The following is a 22,106-nucleotide window of genomic DNA, read 5'->3' as shown; positions in this document are numbered from 1 at the left end:
CTTTATTTTTCTCAACTCCAATCAAACCTTTGTTTACAAGTAAATTGATATACGAACGGATCAACGGATGATGCGACGGCAATATGCTTCAACATTATAATGTGGGCGTATAAAAACGAAATCGTTAAATACTAAACAATGCTTAACCGTTTTAAAAAGAAGATTTTCGGTTTTGCCTTTTGGGGTATTTACAAAACCACAAATAACTGATAAAATATAAAACTTTTTAAATCTTTGAAGTCAACTTCTTTTATAATGTTTTTATAGCCGCATGCTGTGTTGATAAGACCATTTTGATTCACGTATTTACTGCAGTCGTCAAAAGATTATGGTCGGTAAAAAGATTTATAATATACCAACTGTTTCGAAGACATGTTCTGCATTATGATTTTCTTTAATAGAGACTAAATTATCATGTTGGAAGGATGGATAGATAGTAGGCTGGATAGGGGAATAGATTGAGGGCGGGTAAAGGGATATACAGAGGGTGGAATAGAAGGCTGGATAGAGGGTGGGGTAGAGGAATAGCTAGAGGGTAGGGTAGATGAATAGATGGAGGGCATGTAACGGGATATAAAGAGGGTGGAGTAGGGGGCTGGACAGAGGGCTTGGTAGAGGGCATAATAGATGGGTGGATACTGCCCTACAGAAAACTGTGCTCATAGGACAGTTGTCTGTAGTCAGAATGTCGACAGTGTTTTTGAACTGATATTTTGCATTTTTACCACGTAATCAAGTTGCTAACACCTAAATGAACATTTGAATAAGCAGGTGATTTATCATTCTATAAAGAGTTTTATCTAGAGGCTAATTAATCAAACATCATTAATATTACTAATTAGTAATTAGTCAATTACACTTTATTTTAAATTTTTACATAACATCGTCTGTCTGCACTCATTTTTTTCTGTCTTTTCAGTTCTTTATACAACAAACTTACTGGGGTTAGCTCAGTGCTGTAGATTGAAAAGAAAATGAGCATGAAATCTGTCGAAGTCGCTCATGAAATTGACAGAATCTAAGGGTGAGCTCAGGTCTAGGAGCGATTCCATGCATCTCATCAGACCAATTCACCGACTCAGGCCCGTATTCAGACCTGATTGTTCGGCGGGATAAGTAATATATCTGGAGGTTCAATGCTGTATAGAGAACATGAGAAAGTCGTGGCATCTTTTCAGTCGCCTGATCAGTTCAGGTCGATAACATCAAGTATTTGTCAAATTTTCCCAGTTGCTAGCACTTGTTGACAATCCAGTTGCTTTTCTGATGCATAACCATCCACCGATTTTTTCCTTTTTTTTTTTTAACTTCAAACGGGTCTACAATTAATGAGGTTCTATCTTGTCTCACCATGCTTATCCCTTCCTTCAGCTACCCACCGAATTCCAAAAATTAATAATCATGGACAGCTACGGACATCACTAATGCCTTGGACGGTGATACCTCAAATGACTTTATAGATAAGCACTCTTATTTGCAGTAGGTTTCAAATATAAAGAAACAAAGTTAATTCATGCTTTATTAATTCATTATCAATTTACAAAACACCTCCTTGGTTTCCATATCTATTTACACCATGAACAAATGTGTGATGATTTCTGCCAGTTGTGCCTGAAACGAAAAATATGACATTGTAAACTCTATCATTAGTACATTTTGCCCCCCTCCCCCTGAAAAATTGTGACAACCGACCAATTTCATTACTTCAATCCATATCCCATTGCCCTAATGATATATTGCTTGCCCGCATAACAATCAAGTCTGGCTACAAGCCTGTCTTTTGTAACTTTAGAAAACGCAATTGTGGCTGTGTACTTATTACTTGTTATTGTAATAACACTATAATGTTATCAAAACATGTGTTATACTGAACTTTACCTGACAAATATCGTCTCAATTCACGCATCAAATGATTTTCAAAATTAGGGTCTGTTGCGTCATGATGTTGATGATGATGGCGACCACCTCGACCACCTCTATATCTCAGTTCTCTGTGTTGTCCATGTGCTGAATGGAGGCGAATTTCAGGTTTAGTTCTTGACCCATAAGGTGCCCTAGAATTGCCTGAGAGAACATCACCAGTAACATCACTGCTACCGAATCGTCCTCCTTGATAACGGGTTATAGCTCGTCCATCCACCAAACTAAGTATTACTATAAAACAATCGTTTAAAAGGAAACATTAGAAATATTACGTTTATAAGCATAACCACTGAGTGTACTCAATCTTCTGGAATGCATGGTGTCACTCAGCACTATGTAACCCATCGCTTTTGCTAAATTCGGATGCAGTTCTTCCTGAGATCAAGTAGACCTATTTTGTTTGTGCCCAGGAATATTGTCTTTAGGTCGACCGTTTTGTGTGGTGTGTGGTAGATTTCACGAGTAGAAGGTGGCAGTAATTCTAATTTGGCTGGCTTTTTTAAGTTCTATAAAGTTTCCAATAAAATCACACATAAATATTCCTGTTTGTCATTACCATGCACAGAAAAATCTTTGAACTTACCACAAAATAAAATGGCGAAAGAGAAACTCAAGCCTAGAAAATGCATTTTCATTCCTTTAACCTTAATTCTTCATGTGATGTTTATGTCGTAAATACAGTTCCATAGACTTGTGTTTCAAGACTGATTAAGTGTGAAATATGTTTCGGTGCCATACAGGCCTGGTTAATCTAAGAGAGGTATCATGTTAACGGTACTCTTAAGATGAGTGGTAATGTATTTACAGCTGGCACAAATAGTCTGATAGTTATGATATTGAGTCTATTTACTTGTAGTTACAAGTTTAAGTAACTATTTTTATTACATTGAGGTCGGCCCTGTTTAACAACATATCCGTCTGAAACAACTTTTCTAATTTGGAATTTATTGTCATGCCACAAATACATGGATTGAATACTTACAGGGCCAGTATGCAAGATTTTCATTATTTAAAAAAGTGTAAATTATACATGAAATGATTTCTAAAATATACTATTTACTTCTATGAATAAAGTTGGTCAACCTGAATTGTTTCCAAAGAGGGGGGGGGGGGGGGGGATTTCCTAACGATTCCAGGCTCCAATATCTCCGTTTTTTACACATATATTCATTATCTGAAAGTATATCAGAATGCCTGATCCACATTCAACGAACATGATAAGGCAAACGAAATCAAAATTTTTATATTTTTATTCACTAAGGGGAACAGAAGTATACAATAAAAATAGCACTAACAAACTTTATTTAAAAAATAAAAATCAAAACAAAAAATATAATATTAATGATTTTCATTCTGATCTAGACTTATTTCCAGTAGTTTATCATTAATCCCAGTGGTTTATGATAAATCCCAAATTGTTTCTAATAAATCCCGTTGGTTTATCATAAATCCAAATTGTTTATTATGAATCCCATTCGTTTAGCATGAATACCGTGAATCCAAGTCAATCATCACATTTCAAAGTCCTAAAACGCTTATCATGAATGCCATTCGTTTGTCGATTATCATGACTCTTAGTCGTTTTTGCATTTTGCAGTCCTAAATCTTAATTCCCATTCGATTACCCAGCAGTCCATTCCCAGCCATTTATCATATCCAATCGGTTGTAACAACCCCCAATAGTTTATCATAAACACAGTTCGCATTTCATAATTCCCAGTTGTTTATCATATTTCTTAATCACCAAACCCAATTCTTAGTTATCTTCAAAACCTTTATCATAATTCCAAGTCGTTTATCATAATTCAAGTCGTTTATCATAATGCCCAATGCCAGTATTTAATCACAATCCCCAGCCGTTTATCATAATGCCCAATGCCAGTATTTAATCACAATCCCCAGACGTTTATCATAATGCCCAATGCCAGTATTTAATCACAATCCCCAACAGTTTATCATAATGCCCAATGCCAGTATTTAATCACAATCCCCAACCGTTTATCATAATGCCCAATGCCAGTATTTAATCACAATCCCCAACCGTTTATCATAATGCCCAATGCCAGTATTTAATCACAATCCCCAACCGTTTATCATAATGCCCAATGCCAGTATTTAATCACAATCCCCAGCCGTTTATCATAATGCCCAATGCCAGTATTTAATCACAATCCCCAACCGTTTATCATAATGCCCAATGCCCGTAGTTAATCATAATACCAATCACAAAGCCCAATTCTTATTGTTTATCATAATTCTAATAGTTTATCATTAATTTTTGTTACTTATCATACTTTGTATTTACTTATCACGAGATAGTGAAAGTATAAGTTATATTTTGTGTGAAATAATATATTTGCTCTCTTTCAATCAATACTGTATTAGTACTGAATGTTACTATAAATATTTCAAGGTAAGTGACATCACAAGACTTATAAGCTAGTTTCTGTCCTAGAGTTTTACAAACCATGGTTTTACATTATTATCTTCACATATAGGAAACTGAAAAATAGAACAAATTATAAGGAATAGCAGGAGTAGAATAATTATATCATTTGCTTTTCAAAAGGAAGTTTAATCCCAAGTAATAAAGCTTTAACTCCATAGTTGATAACAGTCAGTTATAACGTACATAGGAATCTAAATATTTTTAATGGGTCACTTAAATGTTTTTCTTACATCACAGACAAACTGTGAGCCAGATTTTCATTCTAAAATCTGGAAAATTTGGACAGCTTAAATTTATTTCTTAAATGGATCAAAATATGCCTTATATTATAAACCTTTCTGTCTGTCCAGGAAAAATTTATTTATTAAAAATTAGATGCTGGGGAAGGGAGGGTTTGATTATCCCAAATGTACAGGCCTAGGTTGGAACACATACTTCATTGAGAAATTGGAATAAACAGTCTGGGACTGCTGGGTATTTTGTTTTCTAATGAGCTCTTTTTTTCAAAATAAGAAACAATATTTTTAGAACGATAGATACCAGATCCCAGAGATAAATAAATGGTGACCAATTCATAATTACCTGTTTAGTAAACTGATCAACACAAGCCATTCTGATATTATCTGGTGTGGCAGGAGAATCAAATCTAAAATATCCTTCAACACCAGACTCCTGTCTAGCTGCCATTATAGCCTGTTTAGCTGCCAGAAACACAGACATTGATAGAAGTAGGGGTGGTTCACCAACACACTGTAATATTAACAAGTACATCAATATTCAATACTGAAGGTGGGTCAAGATCAACTGACAAATTAAAGATCTCATCTGATTGATATGGACAAATTTGCAATGAATGGAGTTTTACATCCTACTTTTCTGCACCACGTGGGCTTATGTAGACGGGCAACTCCATGCAGTGTCAGCAAGGGAAATTTTTCTCTTTTTCGATTTCCAATTGTCGAGGGATCTTTTACGTGCACAGCCTGTAGCACACGGGGCCTCAGTTTATTGTCCCATTCGAACGACTAGATACTTTTTCCCATGTCTTAAGTGCATAACAGGGGGAAACTGGGTTGAAAAATCCGAAGGTATCATCTCGATTTATGGCGGGATTGAACCCTGGACCTTCAGGTTAGCAAGAAAGTGTCTAACTCACTAAGCCACAGCAGCTCCAACATAAGACCACTTAAATGAATGTTTGCAAAATTGACTGAGCAGATCAACAACAAGATTCTTCACAAAATAGAAAAAAAAATGATAGTTACCTTTGAAGAAAATATAGCAGTTTTATTTGGTGAATTTTTTAGTAGTGATACATTAAATACACCTGGTATATTAGTTAAAGATGGTATTTTATAATTACCAGGTCCACGAGTTATTACATTACCAGTTGATGATACTTTATATCTTTCTAACATTAATAACCCATAGCCCTGTCAATATATAATAAGTTATAGATTTACAACGTATATATATAGCCTGGCACATGATGTCTCAGCACTTTAACAGCTTGAGCTACAACCCTCCAAAAATATGAGTCATATACATGGGTAAGACTTACTAGCGATAATACACTTAAATCTATAAAAGATATCTATTTTTGCGGACGTTATTGCTTAAAACAAAGGAATACAAATCCAATTGTAGGCCTTATAAAACAGGAAATTGTATAGTTCAATAACAAAATCTTAATAGTAACAATATTGTAGCGTGGTAAATGATGTCATATGATTTTCAGCACTTTAAAAACCTGAGTCACAGCCCTCCAAAATATGACAGTCAAACAAATTTTACTTACAGTTATAAAAGCACCTTCTATCTGTCCAATATCAACAGCTGGATTCATACTAGTACCACAGTCATATACTAAATCTGTTCTTAATACCTGTATAGTAATAAATAAATAGTATTTGTTCAAGGGAGGTAAATCCATTTATGATCATGAGCTTAAATTATAATATTAATCATTGGCAACAGTGAGAAAGACAGCCTTTTCAGACAAATAAAATTTGAAGCCACATGAACAAAAACTTCAAAGCTCTGTTTCCTTGGAAAATTTATAGACGGTTGGGAATAGGGTAGAGAACTTCAATGATGATCTATTATAGATGTTTGTACTACCTTGATGATCAAAAACTGTATTTATTATCTCTCTAAACTCAGTGCTGGTGCAAACATCCTGAAACTGGGGGACTTCATTTCTCCTTTGCTCTGGCATATATTTTTAGACAACATTGAAATGGATATGAGGAATATGCTGTATTTGTTACCTCTCTGAACTACATACCTACCAAGTGGTCTCTTTGGGAAACTACCTACATTACAAAGGTAACAAATGGAAGACTGCATCTCTCTAATACTAAGATAACTAAATAGTACCGTACATCAAGAACCTACCTTATGAACACCTGTTAAACAATCTATTTCTATTTCTGAACAACCAGCGCCAAATGAATAATAATAAAATGTATTGGTACAGCCTGTTTCAGCAATATATCCTAGGTTAGGTTGACTGTCAATAAAAAAAAACAAAGCAACCATTAGAAGCAATTAAATTAAAGGAAGTCCAAAGCAAATTTCAAGCCTATAAATGAACTGGAAGTGAACACACATCTTTGCTCAATTTTTCTCAAGTTTTTAAATCTTGATGCATCTTATTATCTATAAGTAAAAATTACCATACATAAATGATTTTATTCTAAAATTGGTGTTCGTGTTCCAAACATGCTGTATTTTTCTACTAGAAACTCACTGACCTGTAAAATCCAGTATCCGATAGAGCAATCCTTTCAGAATAAGCTTTCATCACCTATGAACAGAAAGTATGTATTTATAAGGGGTCAAGTTTAATCTATAAAGCTTAATTTGAGCTTTACAATACGTTAACCCAAAAATATAGTGCAAATGTCAATTTGTGACATGAATTTTTTAATTTACACTGAGGTTCTTAGAAGAACAAGATTCAGTAACATATTAAAACTCCAAAAATTGAAAATAAATGAAGCAATAGATTAATTATAAGTATATGGAGTAAGAAAATTTTGAGACAAATACAAAAGTAACTACCCAGTCCTTCCATTCTGTTCCTTTTTCACTCTTAATTGGTTCCAGTCTTTTTAATATCTTCTCACAGGCAATCTGTAGAAATACATATAAAATCAAATCTTATGATAAATGCATATTGGTTTATTATATAATTTTGAAGTGTTCTGTAGAATAGGGTTGAAAACTTTGCCTAGTTAATAAATATTGGTCATGGGTTATAATCTTGGTTAGTGACAGTCTGGTGACATTGAATAAGTCATCTTTCCTCATTTTACGAGTCCACCCAGATGTTAATAGGTACAGATATTCTGAGAAAGATAAATGCTTAGAGGTTTGTTTATAGATCAGTGTGAACATAAGTTGTTATGGTTGTTTGTGCAGCACACAGGGCCTTTTTTATTGTCCAATCCAAAGAGCTCCTTTGTACATATCAGCTCCTCGGAACTACATCACTGACAAGGGGGTTAAAAAATGGCAAGTATTATCAAGACCTATGCCAGGATCCAACCCTTGACCTTCAAGTTTGCAAGCATTTACAGCCAAACGAAACCATGGTGAAAGGTTATGTCTACATACCTTAACTGCCATACCATTAAGATCTGATGAAACACTAGCAGCAGTAGGTGTACCATTAGGTACAGTATTAGTAGCTGTTTGATCTATATGTACCATATCATACTGTATACCTAGTGTAGCACAGGCTACCTATCACACCCAAAATTGAAAGTCACGACTTGATTTGTTAAAACTTGTAAGCAAAATGAACTTCATAAACTATGGATTTCTCCTTTTATTGATATCATGTTTACAAAAATTGGTATATGTTTGTAGCAAAGGGAGTCCTCACTTTCAAGAACTTGTGTTATTTTATTAAAAAACATGTATACCATATAATTGTGAGTATATTGCGCACCCTTTCCCACCCTTAAGAGTTAATAATAGTATTTTTAAGACATTACCTGTATCATTTTAGTATGTAATCCTTGTCCTAGCTCCACTCCACCATGAGCTATTAATACTGATCCATCTTTATATACACTTACTAGAGCAGCACCCTAAAATTTCATAGGGGATTTAACAAAGAATAAATCAATTTTCTTATCTGGCATGGCAACCTGATGAATAAAACTTTTAAATGGGTTTGCTTTTTTATCAGGGCCATTTTATGATGCCCTATTCCAGAAGCTGCTCATGCTTTTGGCGTCTGACTGAAAATTGATGCTGTCAGTGTACCTGGTATATATATAAAAAGCTTAGGAAACCTTTTCACAATTCCTTTATTCTCAAGAATACCACTTACAGCAAAGGCAATATGGGTAGAGACAACTTATAATATAAGATAATAATATCAGAGCTTTGTCACGAATTATCATGGCATTGATTTGTTTTGGCTCATGCTTTCCAAAAACTAATCAAAAACCCTGTAAGAAATAATCTTTTACCTGATTTAACATCTTGAGACCAAATGAATTACCATAACACAATGGTACAATACTGATTCCTCTTTTTCTCCAACGATTTTCACTAGAAGTAAAAAAAAAAGTCATTTTTTTAGTCCAGAACACTCTAGTGATTCATGAGAGGGTTGCGCCCATGTGCACAGCTGCTGCATTCTAAATCTTAATTTTTCAACCTCCAAAGTTCTCCCCCTATTTAGTCAGTCTGCCTTCTATTTGTACCCTCAGTCTTGAGAGGCTGGTGCCATCACTGAGTAGATGTAATATTTTATAAGAACAACTAGACACTACTTTCATGTTTGACCCTGCGACCTGTATTACTGTCATGGGAGAGAAGCATACTAACCTATTAAACTGGTCAACTTTTTTTTTACGATTGTAATAATCTGATGTTTTTAAACATTCTTGCCAACACCTTTCTATAAAACAATTCTCAATTATCTGATTCACATGAGTTCTCTCCCCTTCTTTATAGAAGTTCATCTCTCGTATCTGAAAATAGTATCCAATCAAATAGTTAATCATAATAAAAGATGTACAGATAACATGGAGGAATTGTGGGATATTGATTGCTGGACATTAAGTTGTATTGTATTCTAGACACCTGATACCACTTTTCATTATGAAATACTTTCTTACTTCTTACAAGCATACTTCATCATGTGAAAAATTCATTAGCTTCTATCAATGTTTATATTGTTTTGGATTTGTTGTTTCGTTTTGCAGTTCGGATTATTGGTACTCTGTTCATTCATTGTTATTTAAACCAATTTGGTCAAAATTCGACCACAAAATAATTTAATTAGATCATGGATTATAAAATTGATAATAATAATACCTTTATAGGGTCACTACGAAGATGGTCAATGACATGTTGAATAATATTTTCCATTATATACATAGCTTGAATATTACCAGCACCTCTCATAGCTGTATTAGATCTAACATTAGTTTTACAGAGATATGATGTTATTTTTACATTGGCTACTTTATAAGCACAGTCCAATCTATAGATTGTGTTATCTATTACCTTCAATGTAAAGAAAATGCATATTTGACTACAAAAGTGTGATGTATCAAAAAATAACAGTTTTTCTAATAAAAGTGATGGTCAATTTAAAGGCAATTGTAGTTGAAATAATTAGAAAAAAAACAGCAGTCATAATGCAAATGGTGTAAAAAAAACACAAAAATTGTATTTTCCACAAAGTTAACTAAGCAAATGGTAGGAAATGGTAGGGAGACATTTAAGGATAAACATTATACAAGGTGCGATGTATTCTAAATTATACAGTATACTTACAGGCTCAGAAACATCTAAATCATCACCACAATTTACATACAAATTAATATCTAACACTGAAATACGTCCCTCTGTTGAAAACCCAACCTTAAATGAATTGAATAAAAGTTTGAGAATGATCCATAGGTCTTATAGAAACTTGTCTGCTGGCACAATCATTGTAATAATGTTATAGAAGCATTGACCAAGTTGGTGTGTAATACATATACACCTATATACCTAATTAACATTAAGATCCATGACTTGGCAGTATTTGTAAATCATCATACGTGGACAGAGCATCAAATGATTTAATTTCCATTCGAGTGGTGTCAAGTCTGATGTCCTGAATTGATGGTAAGCATAACAAGTTACAAGGATAGGATGGTTCGGATAAAAATTATATAAGATTTTGTGCTTGTACTCCAATTTGATTGGTTGATTCATGAAAATCACAGCGTTTTGTCAGATTCTACGTATTATTATATAAGATACTATTGTAATGAGTATGAGGTATGTATAAATACTAATTGACAGATATCTTTTACTTACTGTATACTTGACATATATTGAATGTCTACCACCAGTTATAACCATATCATCTTGTCTTTCTAGTACACATCTCACTGGTTTATCATACCTATATAATAATATAAAATATTTTAGAGTTACATTAGCTTACACATTATGAGATAAAAATCGCTAATGTAACAGATTTGTCTAATGTAAAATGAAATTGATTGGAGTTTAACATTCTACTATACTGCACCTAATTGGGCTAATGAACAGACAATTGAATAGAGATTTGTTGATTGTAAGACAGAAAATTAAATTTTTTTGTTTTGGGCATTGGGCATTTGATCAAATCGTACTTTTTAGCTGCTAGTGCTGCCAGACAACCTGTATATAAACATTGTACTTCTTTTCCACCAAAACCACCACCTACAAAAAACAAAAACAAGCAGTATAAGTCTTACTGTATGAACATTGGCATTAGACATTCTAGAAAATTTACCTTACTGAAACAGTCGTGACAAAAACTACAGTAATTATAGTCAAGTAGAAATATGTAGAGATGATGAAATAATATTGGGGACTTACCAACTCTTTTAGTAAAGCAATTGACTAGATGAGAAGCTACACCTATACAGGAAGCAACACCAGTCTATGTGTAAAAGAGATAAAAGAATAAGGCTTTAATAGCTTACCAGGTATCCTGTTCAAATGCTGTATTTTGTCTTATTATCAGAAATATAATAAAAATATAAAAATAAATGATGACAGATAAAGAGGGGCCCTAATCAATAGCAAGTTCAGATAGCACAATGAATTTTAATGAATTTATACCAATGATTTCATATTTTTAGTCCACAGATGTCAAAGTGTTCAGTATCTGATTTTTACCTGTATTGTATCAGGACATTGTGTAGCTGAGTACAGATCCATACCATGACGCTCTTTAGGTATAGCTCTAGCTGACTGGGTTTCGAGGTAAAAATGTCGTTGAGGTCCAATGTGAACTTCTCCTTTGAGAACATGATCACAGTGTGTTAATCCTTGATCAATATCACCACATGCAGTAATCTTTGGATCTTTCCAGAATGACTTATGTTCTATGGCATCCTGTTCTCATAAAAGGAAATAAAGAGAGAAACACAATCAAGAAATTATGATCTGTTTTATAAATTTGTATCATTACCAAGAACATGTCTCAATGTGGGTGATAAAACTTAAAATATTGTTTTACAAGCGACTTTCCAAAATATATTATGGATATGCAATGTAAAAATTCTTTTTGACTTAAAATTCAGTTGAAGCTCGACTCAACTCAGGCAATTATGCAAATCATCAAATGAAAAATTAAGAATTCCAATTAAATTTACCTGTATAGTCAATATAACTGGTTTGTCTTGTGTTTTATATTCCACTTTCACTAAATGACTAGCTTCTACAGCTATATCACTAGATACAGCTACTACACCACCAATTAGACATCCCACACATGTAACCTAGTAGTAATATTCAAAAATTAAATTAACATTATTCCTGTGTACGACTAAAGATGGTTATAGAGAAAAATCACTTGTTTCTAAAACTAGCCTAATAAATATTCTAATTTCTCCAAAAATGACAGTCGACATTCATATTTGCCATTAGAATTGCAGAAGTATACATTACCTCATCAATAGCCAACAACTGTTCCTGTGGAACATCCAAAATGTTGGAACCAGGAACATCTTTATAATCAATATATCCAACAACGCCCTCTAATTCAAGAGCGGGCTTAAAATCCACTGATACCAAAGTAGCATGTGCCTTACTGCTATATATTGGATATACATGCAATTCTCCTGTAATAGTAGTGAGTAAAACAGATAGAAATTATAGAATCTGTAACGATTAACAGGGATTAACTGGTCAGTCCACTGATTGATCTCATAATCAGTCTTTGACTGATCAAGATGTATGAATTTTGTTATAAAATAAAATGTATGTACTCTTGATCTTAGGAATGGATACTGGCAGTAAATTAATTACAACACCTGTTTTTTAACATATCACAACTTCAGATGATAGTTAAAGCACTAATTTAATTTTATACAATTACAATACCCTAGTTCTTAAAGGTGGTTACCGGCAGGTATTGCACTAAGAGAGTATCATCATTTACAGCAAATATGAGTGACAAAATGAAATGTTCATACACTGACTACAGTTAAACTTAAACTAATCCAAGATTAAGAGATTTATTCTTTGGAATTTGGAGTATGAGCCATGAATCTAAATCTCACCTTTCAATGGAATCATATCATCAACATAAATAGCTTCACCAGTAGCATGTTGATAAGCTGACTGATGAACAATAGGTCTTCCTATTGGGTTATCTATAGCTTGTGCTTCTGAGACTTTTTCATAGAATTGATTACCTTCAGTTGATCCATAATCTGGTGTTTCTATAGCACTCATTTCACTTTGTGGTGGGGACTTAGTCAAACCCTTAAAAAATCAAACATGAAGTCATCTTATGACTTACTTTGTAAATTGTTCAAAATCATAATTTACATAAAATATTTTGGTAGATTGGTACTTGTGAAACCATGGACAACCATCTCCATTACAACACTGACCTAGACATATTTACCCTGCCAGGTCACATGAATCACCCTTAAAGAGATTCCAAGATAAAAAATATCTGCCATTTTTTACTTATCACAGAAAGAAAAAAAAAGAGTTGAGGTTTATGGTTTAAACTTTTGACAACATGGTCTATCCAAACCATTAACCAGACACTTACCATGATAGAGAGTTGTTGAATTACAGATAGGTAAAATTTAAAGAAGAAACTAGTCGTTAAAGTACGTCTATATTCTATAGTTCCACCAGGAGAATCAGGTTGTAGCGGCAGATCTTCAGCTAAAGCTTCACAAGCAACAGGAATAAGATCATTTTCCCATTTTCTAAAAACAATTACAATCAGAGTATATAAACACTAGAGGAGTTAGATGGTGGTGAAACAATAACATCTCCATAAGAAATCTGTAGTTTAGAAGATTTTGGATGCTTATCAAGTTCCTTCAAGATTAACCTAGGTAACCTACTGTAATAAGAAATATCAGTTCAATATAAAAAATATAGGTAAGAAATCATTAACGGTGTCTTAAAATGACAAAAACTGTTCCCAACAATACATGGTCCTACCTTCCTACAAGTTTTTTCATTGTTCCAGTTGCCATGACAGTTGTTGGTGCCATTCCACCATAAGATAGATAGAGTTCTTTTATAATATTACTATTTTCATTGAAGACAACTCTCATCCCAGTATTTACAATAGCAGTATCATCATCTTTACGTGTAGCTTGTTTATAGCTAGATACATACTCATTCTAAATAATGACAATATTATAATTCTAAAATATAGAGACTATTTTTTATTTCTGTTTCTAACAAGGATAAGCCATGCAGTGTGCAATGAGAAAAACCAAAACTATTTAGTGTCCAGTGTTTAATTCTAGTATAGGTTGAGATAACCTCTGATTTTCCACTCAGTTGTCAGTGATGCAGGTCGAAGGGGCTGATATGAAAAAAGTGTTTAACTGGTCAGAGAGGACAATAAACTAAGGCTCTGCAAGTAAGTACAAGACCTCCAAACAGTTGGAAACAGAAATCATGTGGGCTTATGCCCAGGTTCTGGCAAAATTTCTCTCAATGGACACTGCAAGATGTTGCCCTTCTTCCGAACAAATAGAACAGTAAGAAGTAAAACTCCATTCATTTCATCACTCACCTTGCTTGTATATGGTATAAAAATAGAATGAAGCACCTCTGTGTCTTTAATCACAGTTTTTCTATAGGAGGTAAAAAATGCTCTATCCATTACTACATTTCTTGAAGAATTTGCTAAAAATACAACCCAATAAATTGTAAATTGTAAAATTGGAAGATAACATGCAACATTCTATCTAATAGCCCATATCACATAACATATGTTATATCATAAATGTCTTTATATTGTGATACTTATCGTATTGTGATATGATTGGTAATACCAAGCAAGGCAAGCACCTAAAGAGAGGATTATACCCTGAATGAGGCAGTAATATATTTACATATAAATCAAAATTGAATATGACTGTACCTGATGAAGTGAGTTGTAATGTAGCACCTAGAGATTGTAATACAGGATTTAAATCTGATAGAGGACTAGCTGTAACTATATTACCACCAATACACTATAATATATTAATATTATATAACACCTAGAGATTGTAATACAGGATTTAAATCTGATAGAGGATTAGCTGTAACTATATTACCACCAATACACTATAATATATCAATATTATATAACACCTAGAGATTGTAATACAGGATTTAAATCTGATAGAGGACTAGCTGTAACTATATTACCACCAATACACTATAATATATCAATATTATATAACACCTAGAGATTGTAATACAGGATTTAAATCTGATAGAGGATTAGCTGTAACTATATTACCACCAATACACTATAATATATCAATATTATATAACACCTAGAGATTGTAATACAGGATTTAAATCTGATAGAGGATTAGCTGTAACTATATTACCACCAATACACTATAATATATTAATATTATATAACACCTAGAGATTGTAATACAGGATTTAAATCTGATAGAGGACTAGCTGTAACTATATTACCACCAATACACTATAATATATTAATATTATATAACACCTAGAGATTGTAATACAGGATTTAAATCTGATAGAGGACTAGCTGTAACAATATTACCACCAATACACTATAATATATCAATATTATATAACACCTAGAGATTGTAATACAGGATTTAAATCTGATAGAGGACTAGCTGTAACTATATTACCACCAATACACTATAATATATTAATATTATATAACACCTAGAGATTGTAATACAGGATTTCAAATGAATATAAGCTTATATAACTGTTAAAATACTTACTGCTGTATTTTTTATCTGTTTTCCAGCAAACCATTTTAACATTTCAACTATGGCAGTGAATGATCTTGTTTTCTCTTCTGAAAAAACACTTAAATCTTAAAACATGATGTGATGGCTTTTCCAAAAATTTACAATGTATCAATTTGTAAGTAATGTTTCAACTCCAGTCTATACCACTCTTGAGTAGTCCAGTCCAGTGTAGTCCAGTCGGGGGCTGACAAGTTAATGTTTGCTTAGAGCTCACTGATATCACAGACTCTTTATTGACTTATATTCTAGCTATACCATGGCCTGGGTTTTTCAAAACAAAAACATCACAATGACAAACCCATGAATCCTTCCATATTAGCATCTTCCACCATCAGTGGTCAATTACATGATGGTAGACAGTCAATATTGACTAGGAAATTCTTCGTCTTTCTATAATGCACACCCTCAGTTTGGGGCAAAATGCACAGCATGACTACAAGTAACGGATAATTTAACCAGAAAGATATATTTACCTGGTATAGAGTCTATTTTATTCTGTAAAATATCTTCAAGTTTAGTTAGAGTGACAGAAGAACCAACAATAATTCCAGAATCTTGTCCTTGACTTCTACCAGTTCCGGAATATCAGAAACATCAATAAGTACTGTATATTTCATAGCTTTTAACCTCATTTCAATACCTAATAATACAGAATCAATTCTACTTGATTAAGATGTTTCATGTCATGTTTTTTCCTGAATCATGCGGTTCCAAAACATTTTGACCTAACAGTGCAAAAAGACGTAATTAAAGAGCTCAAATTCTAGCTGCTTGTGACACTTTTCATTTTGCAATTGAAATCGATTGTGATGAAACATCTATATATATAGATCTATATATAAACAATCTAAACGTATCTAAATCTAAACTACAATATCTTTTGCCAGTCACACAAATTTCCTATCATTAAATTGTAGATAAACAGAGCCTATAATTTCCATTCTAATTAATGATACTCGTGGCTGAGGCTAAGTTCAATAGACAGATAGAAGACCACATCCCTTTAAAGATATCAATATCAATAAATTCATGTCAAATATGCTTTCAATATCAATCAATAAAAATTTAATTCAAAATGTGACTTTTAAAAAGTTTTAACTATGTGACCTTAAACATTTTAAAAACACATTACCTATCTCTGTGTTACCAACTACAAGTTTAGAGTGAGGATATTGGTGTTTTAGTTCTACTAATTGTGATAAGTTCACTGGTCTAAACCATGTTTGTTTACCACTTGTAAACTCCAGGAATTCATTTCTATACTTTTCATTGTTGATCTAAACAAGCAAACAAATCAATAAATACAATAAAAATTCTGTGAATCTGGACACACATTAATTTGTAGGATCAAATTTTGACGGTGAGTCGTGAACACTATAACTGATTACTGAAACTAAAGGGAGAATTGTAGTAGTCAAGGGGTGAAAACTCTTATCCACAGTTAATAATGATTTTAAAATGTCTGTTGTCAAGGAAATGCATTTCTGAATTATCAAACCAGTGCAACAGATGTGAATTACACAGGAAATTTCAACCTGAGAGATGAATCTTAATACACTAAAGATACACAAACTCGCGATTCAAAACATTTCAATCATCATGAACAAAGCACTGACTGAACACTAGAAACTTGAGATAAAATGATTGACTTTCAGATTCAATTTTAGAAAGAAAATAGAACACATGTAATTGATATCAACTGCCATTTTATCAGTAGCTGCTGTGCTCAAGACGAATTAATATAGACACAGAGCAGATTCTCCTGGATTCTGTCAATCGCAAGGTCAACCTGAGCACACATGTTTATATATTAATGCAATGGTAGATCTAATGGAAAGATGCAAATTGTTTAATGGGATGAGTGGCTTTATATGGTATAATGAGACTTACCTTTAATTCTGGAGGAAATATAGGTTCTTGTGTTGGATCATACTGTATACCTTTCTAAAATAATACAAAATGATTTTTCTAAAATTATACACAAAGCTAAAAAATAGTAATTGGGAAATGTTTTAGATTTTAGGGAAAATCGCAAATTTGAAGTGCCTAAATCTTAGTAAAACAGCACCATTTTGATGATTTTATAATTTAAGAAGGAACTTCTGAAAAGTGTTCTGTGTAACTAAACTTGAGGCCTATCAGATGGTAAACTGAAAATAAGATAAAATCATACTTCAATACTGAAGTTGGAACTATTTAAGGCTGTTAAGATTTGGTACCTCAGAATAATTCACTGTGTAATAGTGAGATTTCAGGGGAGAGAAGGTTAACTTCTCTCATAATTCATCTGGTTAATCAATAAAATTGGATTAACCAATCAGATCCTTAAATTTAGATTTCATCTTAGTTAAGTTTTAGAATTTGTGTTTAACTCTTACACTTTTCTCTTCTTGTTTTTCCTTTTCTTCTTCATTTACTTTGTTCTTACAGCAATTTTCACCCATTGAACATACTTCCTAAATTATAAATGAATCAATTTAAAACAAGAAACCAGTTGGTACACAAGTTGGTACACAAGTTGGTGAAATCTATCAGGCAGCCACTTTGGATCATGCTATAAATGGTTCTAAAAACTTGGCAAAATCAATGCCCAATAAGCATATAGGCATCTAACTGGCTTGGCACCAAGCCCCCCAAAATAGTTTCAAGGTAAAGCCACAAAAGTAGTATTGAGATACCAATTATGACAGACCACAAAAATATACAAAATGATACATGACTTACTTTACTAAAAGCTCTATAACCATCTAATATAGGTCTGTAACCAGTACAACGACATAAATTACCTACAAATTATAAAATATCATTTTCAAAATAAAAATAAATAGAGTTGGAATCTTTACATGTTTTCATGTTGAACAAATGGTGGTCAAGTGTTCTCATCTCAGATGGTGACCTTCAATAAGTCATCTTTTATTTTCCAGTCAATCAGAATGAAAATGAGTACAGATAATCCCAAAAAAAAATTTGTCAAAAGACCAGGTTGATAGAATCCTCATGAACCTTAGTAGTTATTCTTGTAAAATGCGTGTTTCTTTCTTTATTTTAACAATCTAGCTATATTAACTATTATGAACTGTTTAGCTTGGACAGTTTTGTAGGACTTCTACATTGAGATAAGCAACAACTCTTAATTTATCCAGTCTATTTAGATAACTGGCTGTGAAAATCTTAAAGACACAAGCATTATGTAGGCATAGTTCTGTTAATCTCACCTTCTAAATATTTCTCAATATCCTTCATAGAGGGTTGTGGGTAATTTCTCAGCAATGAGTACATAGACATCACCATACCTGGTGTACAGAAACCACATTGTGATCCATGACTTTTAGCTATCTGTTCCTGAAGTAACAGACAATTGTAAACATTTAAATGAACTACAGCTCATCTCATTCAGTCCTCTTCAGGACAGTTAGCTTTGGAATTGGAGGTTAACTATCCAAAATTAGATTTTAGGCATATGAGCAAAGTCATATGTACAATGTTAAAAGTTGTTCTCTTGCTTGTATTTTGTAAAACTTTTAAATTCATTTTGAACCATTCAAGTCTCCTATTTAAATTTGTGGTTCCTGAAACACCAGAAAATCTTTACAAGTCCACGATTCAAGCCAAATCGTTTTTGGATATTGATGTTATAATTTGGAAGTTCTTTGGAACTAGAATTTTCAATTGTTAATTGGAATAAACAAATAGAATTAACCTGTTTCATTCTTTCAAATTACCTGAACTGGATGTAGTCTGGTTTTTAAGCTTCCAATACCTTCAACAGTAGTAACAGCTAAACCATGTAGGGAACATACTGGTGTTAAACAGGCATTGACTGAATAATGTCTGATGTAAAATAGGAAACAAAAGATTTCAAGAGATTGTAAAGACAGCATCCATTTGCACCATTCCAATTTTCTAACATCTGTGGTTTTTGCAATTCCACTTATAAAACAAGGCATTTTGTGAACACCTAACTTACAGGTTTAAAAAGATATCAAATGAAAAGGATACAATATGGTATCTTGTTTAGGATCATATTTTGAGATCATAACAGTACAAGCTCCACAACCACCTTCATTACATACCACTTTACTTCCTGTTAAATCTACTGCCATTTTGTTAAGGTTGTAAAAATAATTTGAAATGTAGTAAAAAGACCGTAAACGTGACATAAAACTTCAGAATAAAATCATCATTCTTTTGTAAAAAAAAATCAAATTCTTTACCTTAAGCATTGAGAAATTCCTCTTGGATTCTCCAAACACAGTGACAGAAGTCACAGAATTTGACATTGAAAAATTACATGTTTCCATGGTTACTTAAGGTACTGAAAATGTTACCCGATCATATGTTTAAGACTGAGCACATCCTAGAAAACCTAAAATAGATTGTAAAGAAGTTTTCTAAACTTTTTTTTATGTGTATCAGGGACACCAATAGCATCAATTTGCACCATTCCAATTTTCAATTGTAAAATTTGAATGGTGTCTTCGATAAACCTTCTAACAATCCCTTTAAATCATTACTTCATAACCACTTCATTATCAGTAGTATCCTACACTTCTAGAAAAGATACACTTTGTTCTCAGATAAAACAATAATGACCATTTTGGATCTGGAGACTTTTCTACAACCTGATATTATTCATATTCATTATAAAAACTGAACCATATCAGACATTTTTTAACTTGTGACAAAAGAGAAACTTGTGATTAGCATATCAAATCCTGTCATTTGACTTGTTGTAAGCTTATATGAGTATAGGGTAGCTACTAAATCCCAATGATAACCAGTCTGACTAATTGCCTTCATGCATAAAACAGTTTCATGTAGTCTTGAACATGCATGTATAATTGTAGGATGTGGTACCGACCCAAAATGGATATTCTGAAAAAAAATACTTTTTATTGAGTTAAACAATATCAAACATATTGATATCTTAATGGTAATTGATATCAGTAAATATTAACACGTCAGTGGTATTGACTTTGTTATCTTACACACTTGATATGTTCCCTAGGTTTACTGATATCAGTGATTCACAAAGATGATCTTATAAATAAGTTTATCACTTTTTTTTACCTTCAATCCATTGACATAAAATGTTAATGTCTTCTCTTTAGAACTACCAATATCCATTTTCTCAATGAATTAGACCTCACACTCTCAGCTTCACATTAACAATCTTATTCACTAAAATGTTGAGGCATAACAACATAACTATGTCAATTGACACCGTTGGCATTAAGGCAGGTGGGTCAAATATATGAAACATGATTGTGTGCAATGTGTGATGTAGTAACATTTTAGACATTCTTAGGCACATTTCTCGTTTTTTAATAATAATAATATTACTGATGTGACTGCAATAAACCGCAAAATCGCTTGCAAGCTTTTGTCGGAGATAACTCGGCACTGACAGTACTTCAGAAATACAAACAACGAAAAAATAACATTTTCATAAAGAGATATATTGAGATATTGACAGCTTAAGAGGTGATCAAAATGAATTTTCAACTCACTTGGCCGTAATAAGAATCAGTCGAGCGATCACTGCTCTACTTTCGTTTTTCAAAGAGGTCAAGGCCGTCGACTAAACACCGCAGTGAAGTCTATTACACCGAAAAAGATATGAAACATGTTGTCCCAGGTACTTTTATTTGCAATACACTCAAACTCGCCCAACCAGTAGAAGAAAAATATATATAATGAGCTTTTGCTTTCATTCATATGTAGGCCTACAGCACTGTTTTGATCAATACCTAATCCTCAACATTTATAACAAAAATAACATCAAGAAACATGACCCTAGTAATGATTGAAGTCTATTTTTTTTTCGTCAATAATCATCAATTAATAAAGCCTCTCTTCTGTACAAGATTGAAAGCCGGAAAGCCCACCATCATATTTCTGTGACTGATTAAAAAACCCTGGATTTTACTTCATTATTCATAAATTTCAATACATAGCTATTGGATTACAAACTGTTTCTGTATAATTAACACACATAATACAATGAGAATCATATATTGTTTGAATCTCGTGTTTCTGTTAGATGTTGAAATGATCTACCTTACCACACCTTGATTCATCACAAGATACGAGACTTTGACGCAAGTCTTGTCTTGATTTACAGAAGGATGATGCTCTTGTCATTGAAAGAGTTTTTAGAGTTTCAATTTAATTGTTGGTATATGTGGTACCGATGTGATTTTTTAGCTTACGTACAGAGAATATCATGATTCTTGATCAAAGTTTGATGTCACCAAACTGCATCTAAAATTATTGATGTATCGAGTGTTCTGAGAGTGATAATTTAACTTATTATAGAAGCATGGGTTTCACACTCAACATCATGTCAATGCGTATAATATAATTATAGTCTATCTATTTTTCCAGCAGGTATAAGTCACTCGAAGTCTAAAAGAATAATTATGTCATCTAAAGAATTGTGT

At 32.8% G+C, this 22,106-nt stretch overlaps 2 protein-coding genes across 2 annotated transcripts; both read right to left on the bottom strand.

The window, feature by feature from the left end:
* Nucleotides 1-1,537: 1,537 nt before the first annotated feature.
* LOTGIDRAFT_160670 (hypothetical protein) lies at nucleotides 1,538-2,552 on the bottom strand (the record flags this gene model as incomplete). The annotated part of the gene is made up of 3 exons (XM_009055764.1): nucleotides 1,538-1,611; nucleotides 1,879-2,154; nucleotides 2,507-2,552. The coding sequence occupies 3 exons, from the start codon at nucleotides 2,550-2,552 to the stop codon at nucleotides 1,538-1,540; spliced, it is 396 nt and encodes a 131-aa protein (XP_009054012.1).
* Nucleotides 2,553-4,374: 1,822 nt separating this feature from the next.
* On the bottom strand, nucleotides 4,375-20,790 carry LOTGIDRAFT_160669 (hypothetical protein; the record flags this gene model as incomplete). The annotated part of the gene is made up of 35 exons (XM_009055763.1): nucleotides 4,375-4,425; nucleotides 4,955-5,122; nucleotides 5,638-5,805; nucleotides 6,171-6,257; nucleotides 6,770-6,884; nucleotides 7,129-7,181; nucleotides 7,439-7,510; nucleotides 7,994-8,122; nucleotides 8,377-8,472; nucleotides 8,860-8,941; nucleotides 9,221-9,366; nucleotides 9,713-9,904; nucleotides 10,178-10,264; nucleotides 10,709-10,796; nucleotides 11,029-11,098; nucleotides 11,258-11,321; nucleotides 11,561-11,779; nucleotides 12,040-12,165; nucleotides 12,335-12,507; nucleotides 12,949-13,153; nucleotides 13,452-13,614; nucleotides 13,856-14,040; nucleotides 14,442-14,554; nucleotides 14,793-14,886; nucleotides 15,634-15,710; nucleotides 16,137-16,158; nucleotides 16,200-16,303; nucleotides 16,796-16,940; nucleotides 17,554-17,607; nucleotides 18,388-18,449; nucleotides 18,879-19,005; nucleotides 19,386-19,494; nucleotides 19,663-19,756; nucleotides 20,228-20,285; nucleotides 20,734-20,790. 35 exons carry the CDS (start codon nucleotides 20,788-20,790, stop codon nucleotides 4,375-4,377), a joined length of 3,855 nt encoding a protein of 1,284 aa, XP_009054011.1.
* Between the last annotated feature and the right edge of the window lie 1,316 nt (nucleotides 20,791-22,106).

This window comes from Lottia gigantea (genome assembly GCF_000327385.1).
Source record: "Lottia gigantea unplaced genomic scaffold LOTGIsca_25, whole genome shotgun sequence".
In the NCBI taxonomy this organism is placed as follows: domain Eukaryota; kingdom Metazoa; phylum Mollusca; class Gastropoda; family Lottiidae; genus Lottia; species Lottia gigantea.
Note: the sequence above shows the minus strand (reverse complement) of the source record. Positions and strands in the feature narration are given on the sequence as shown.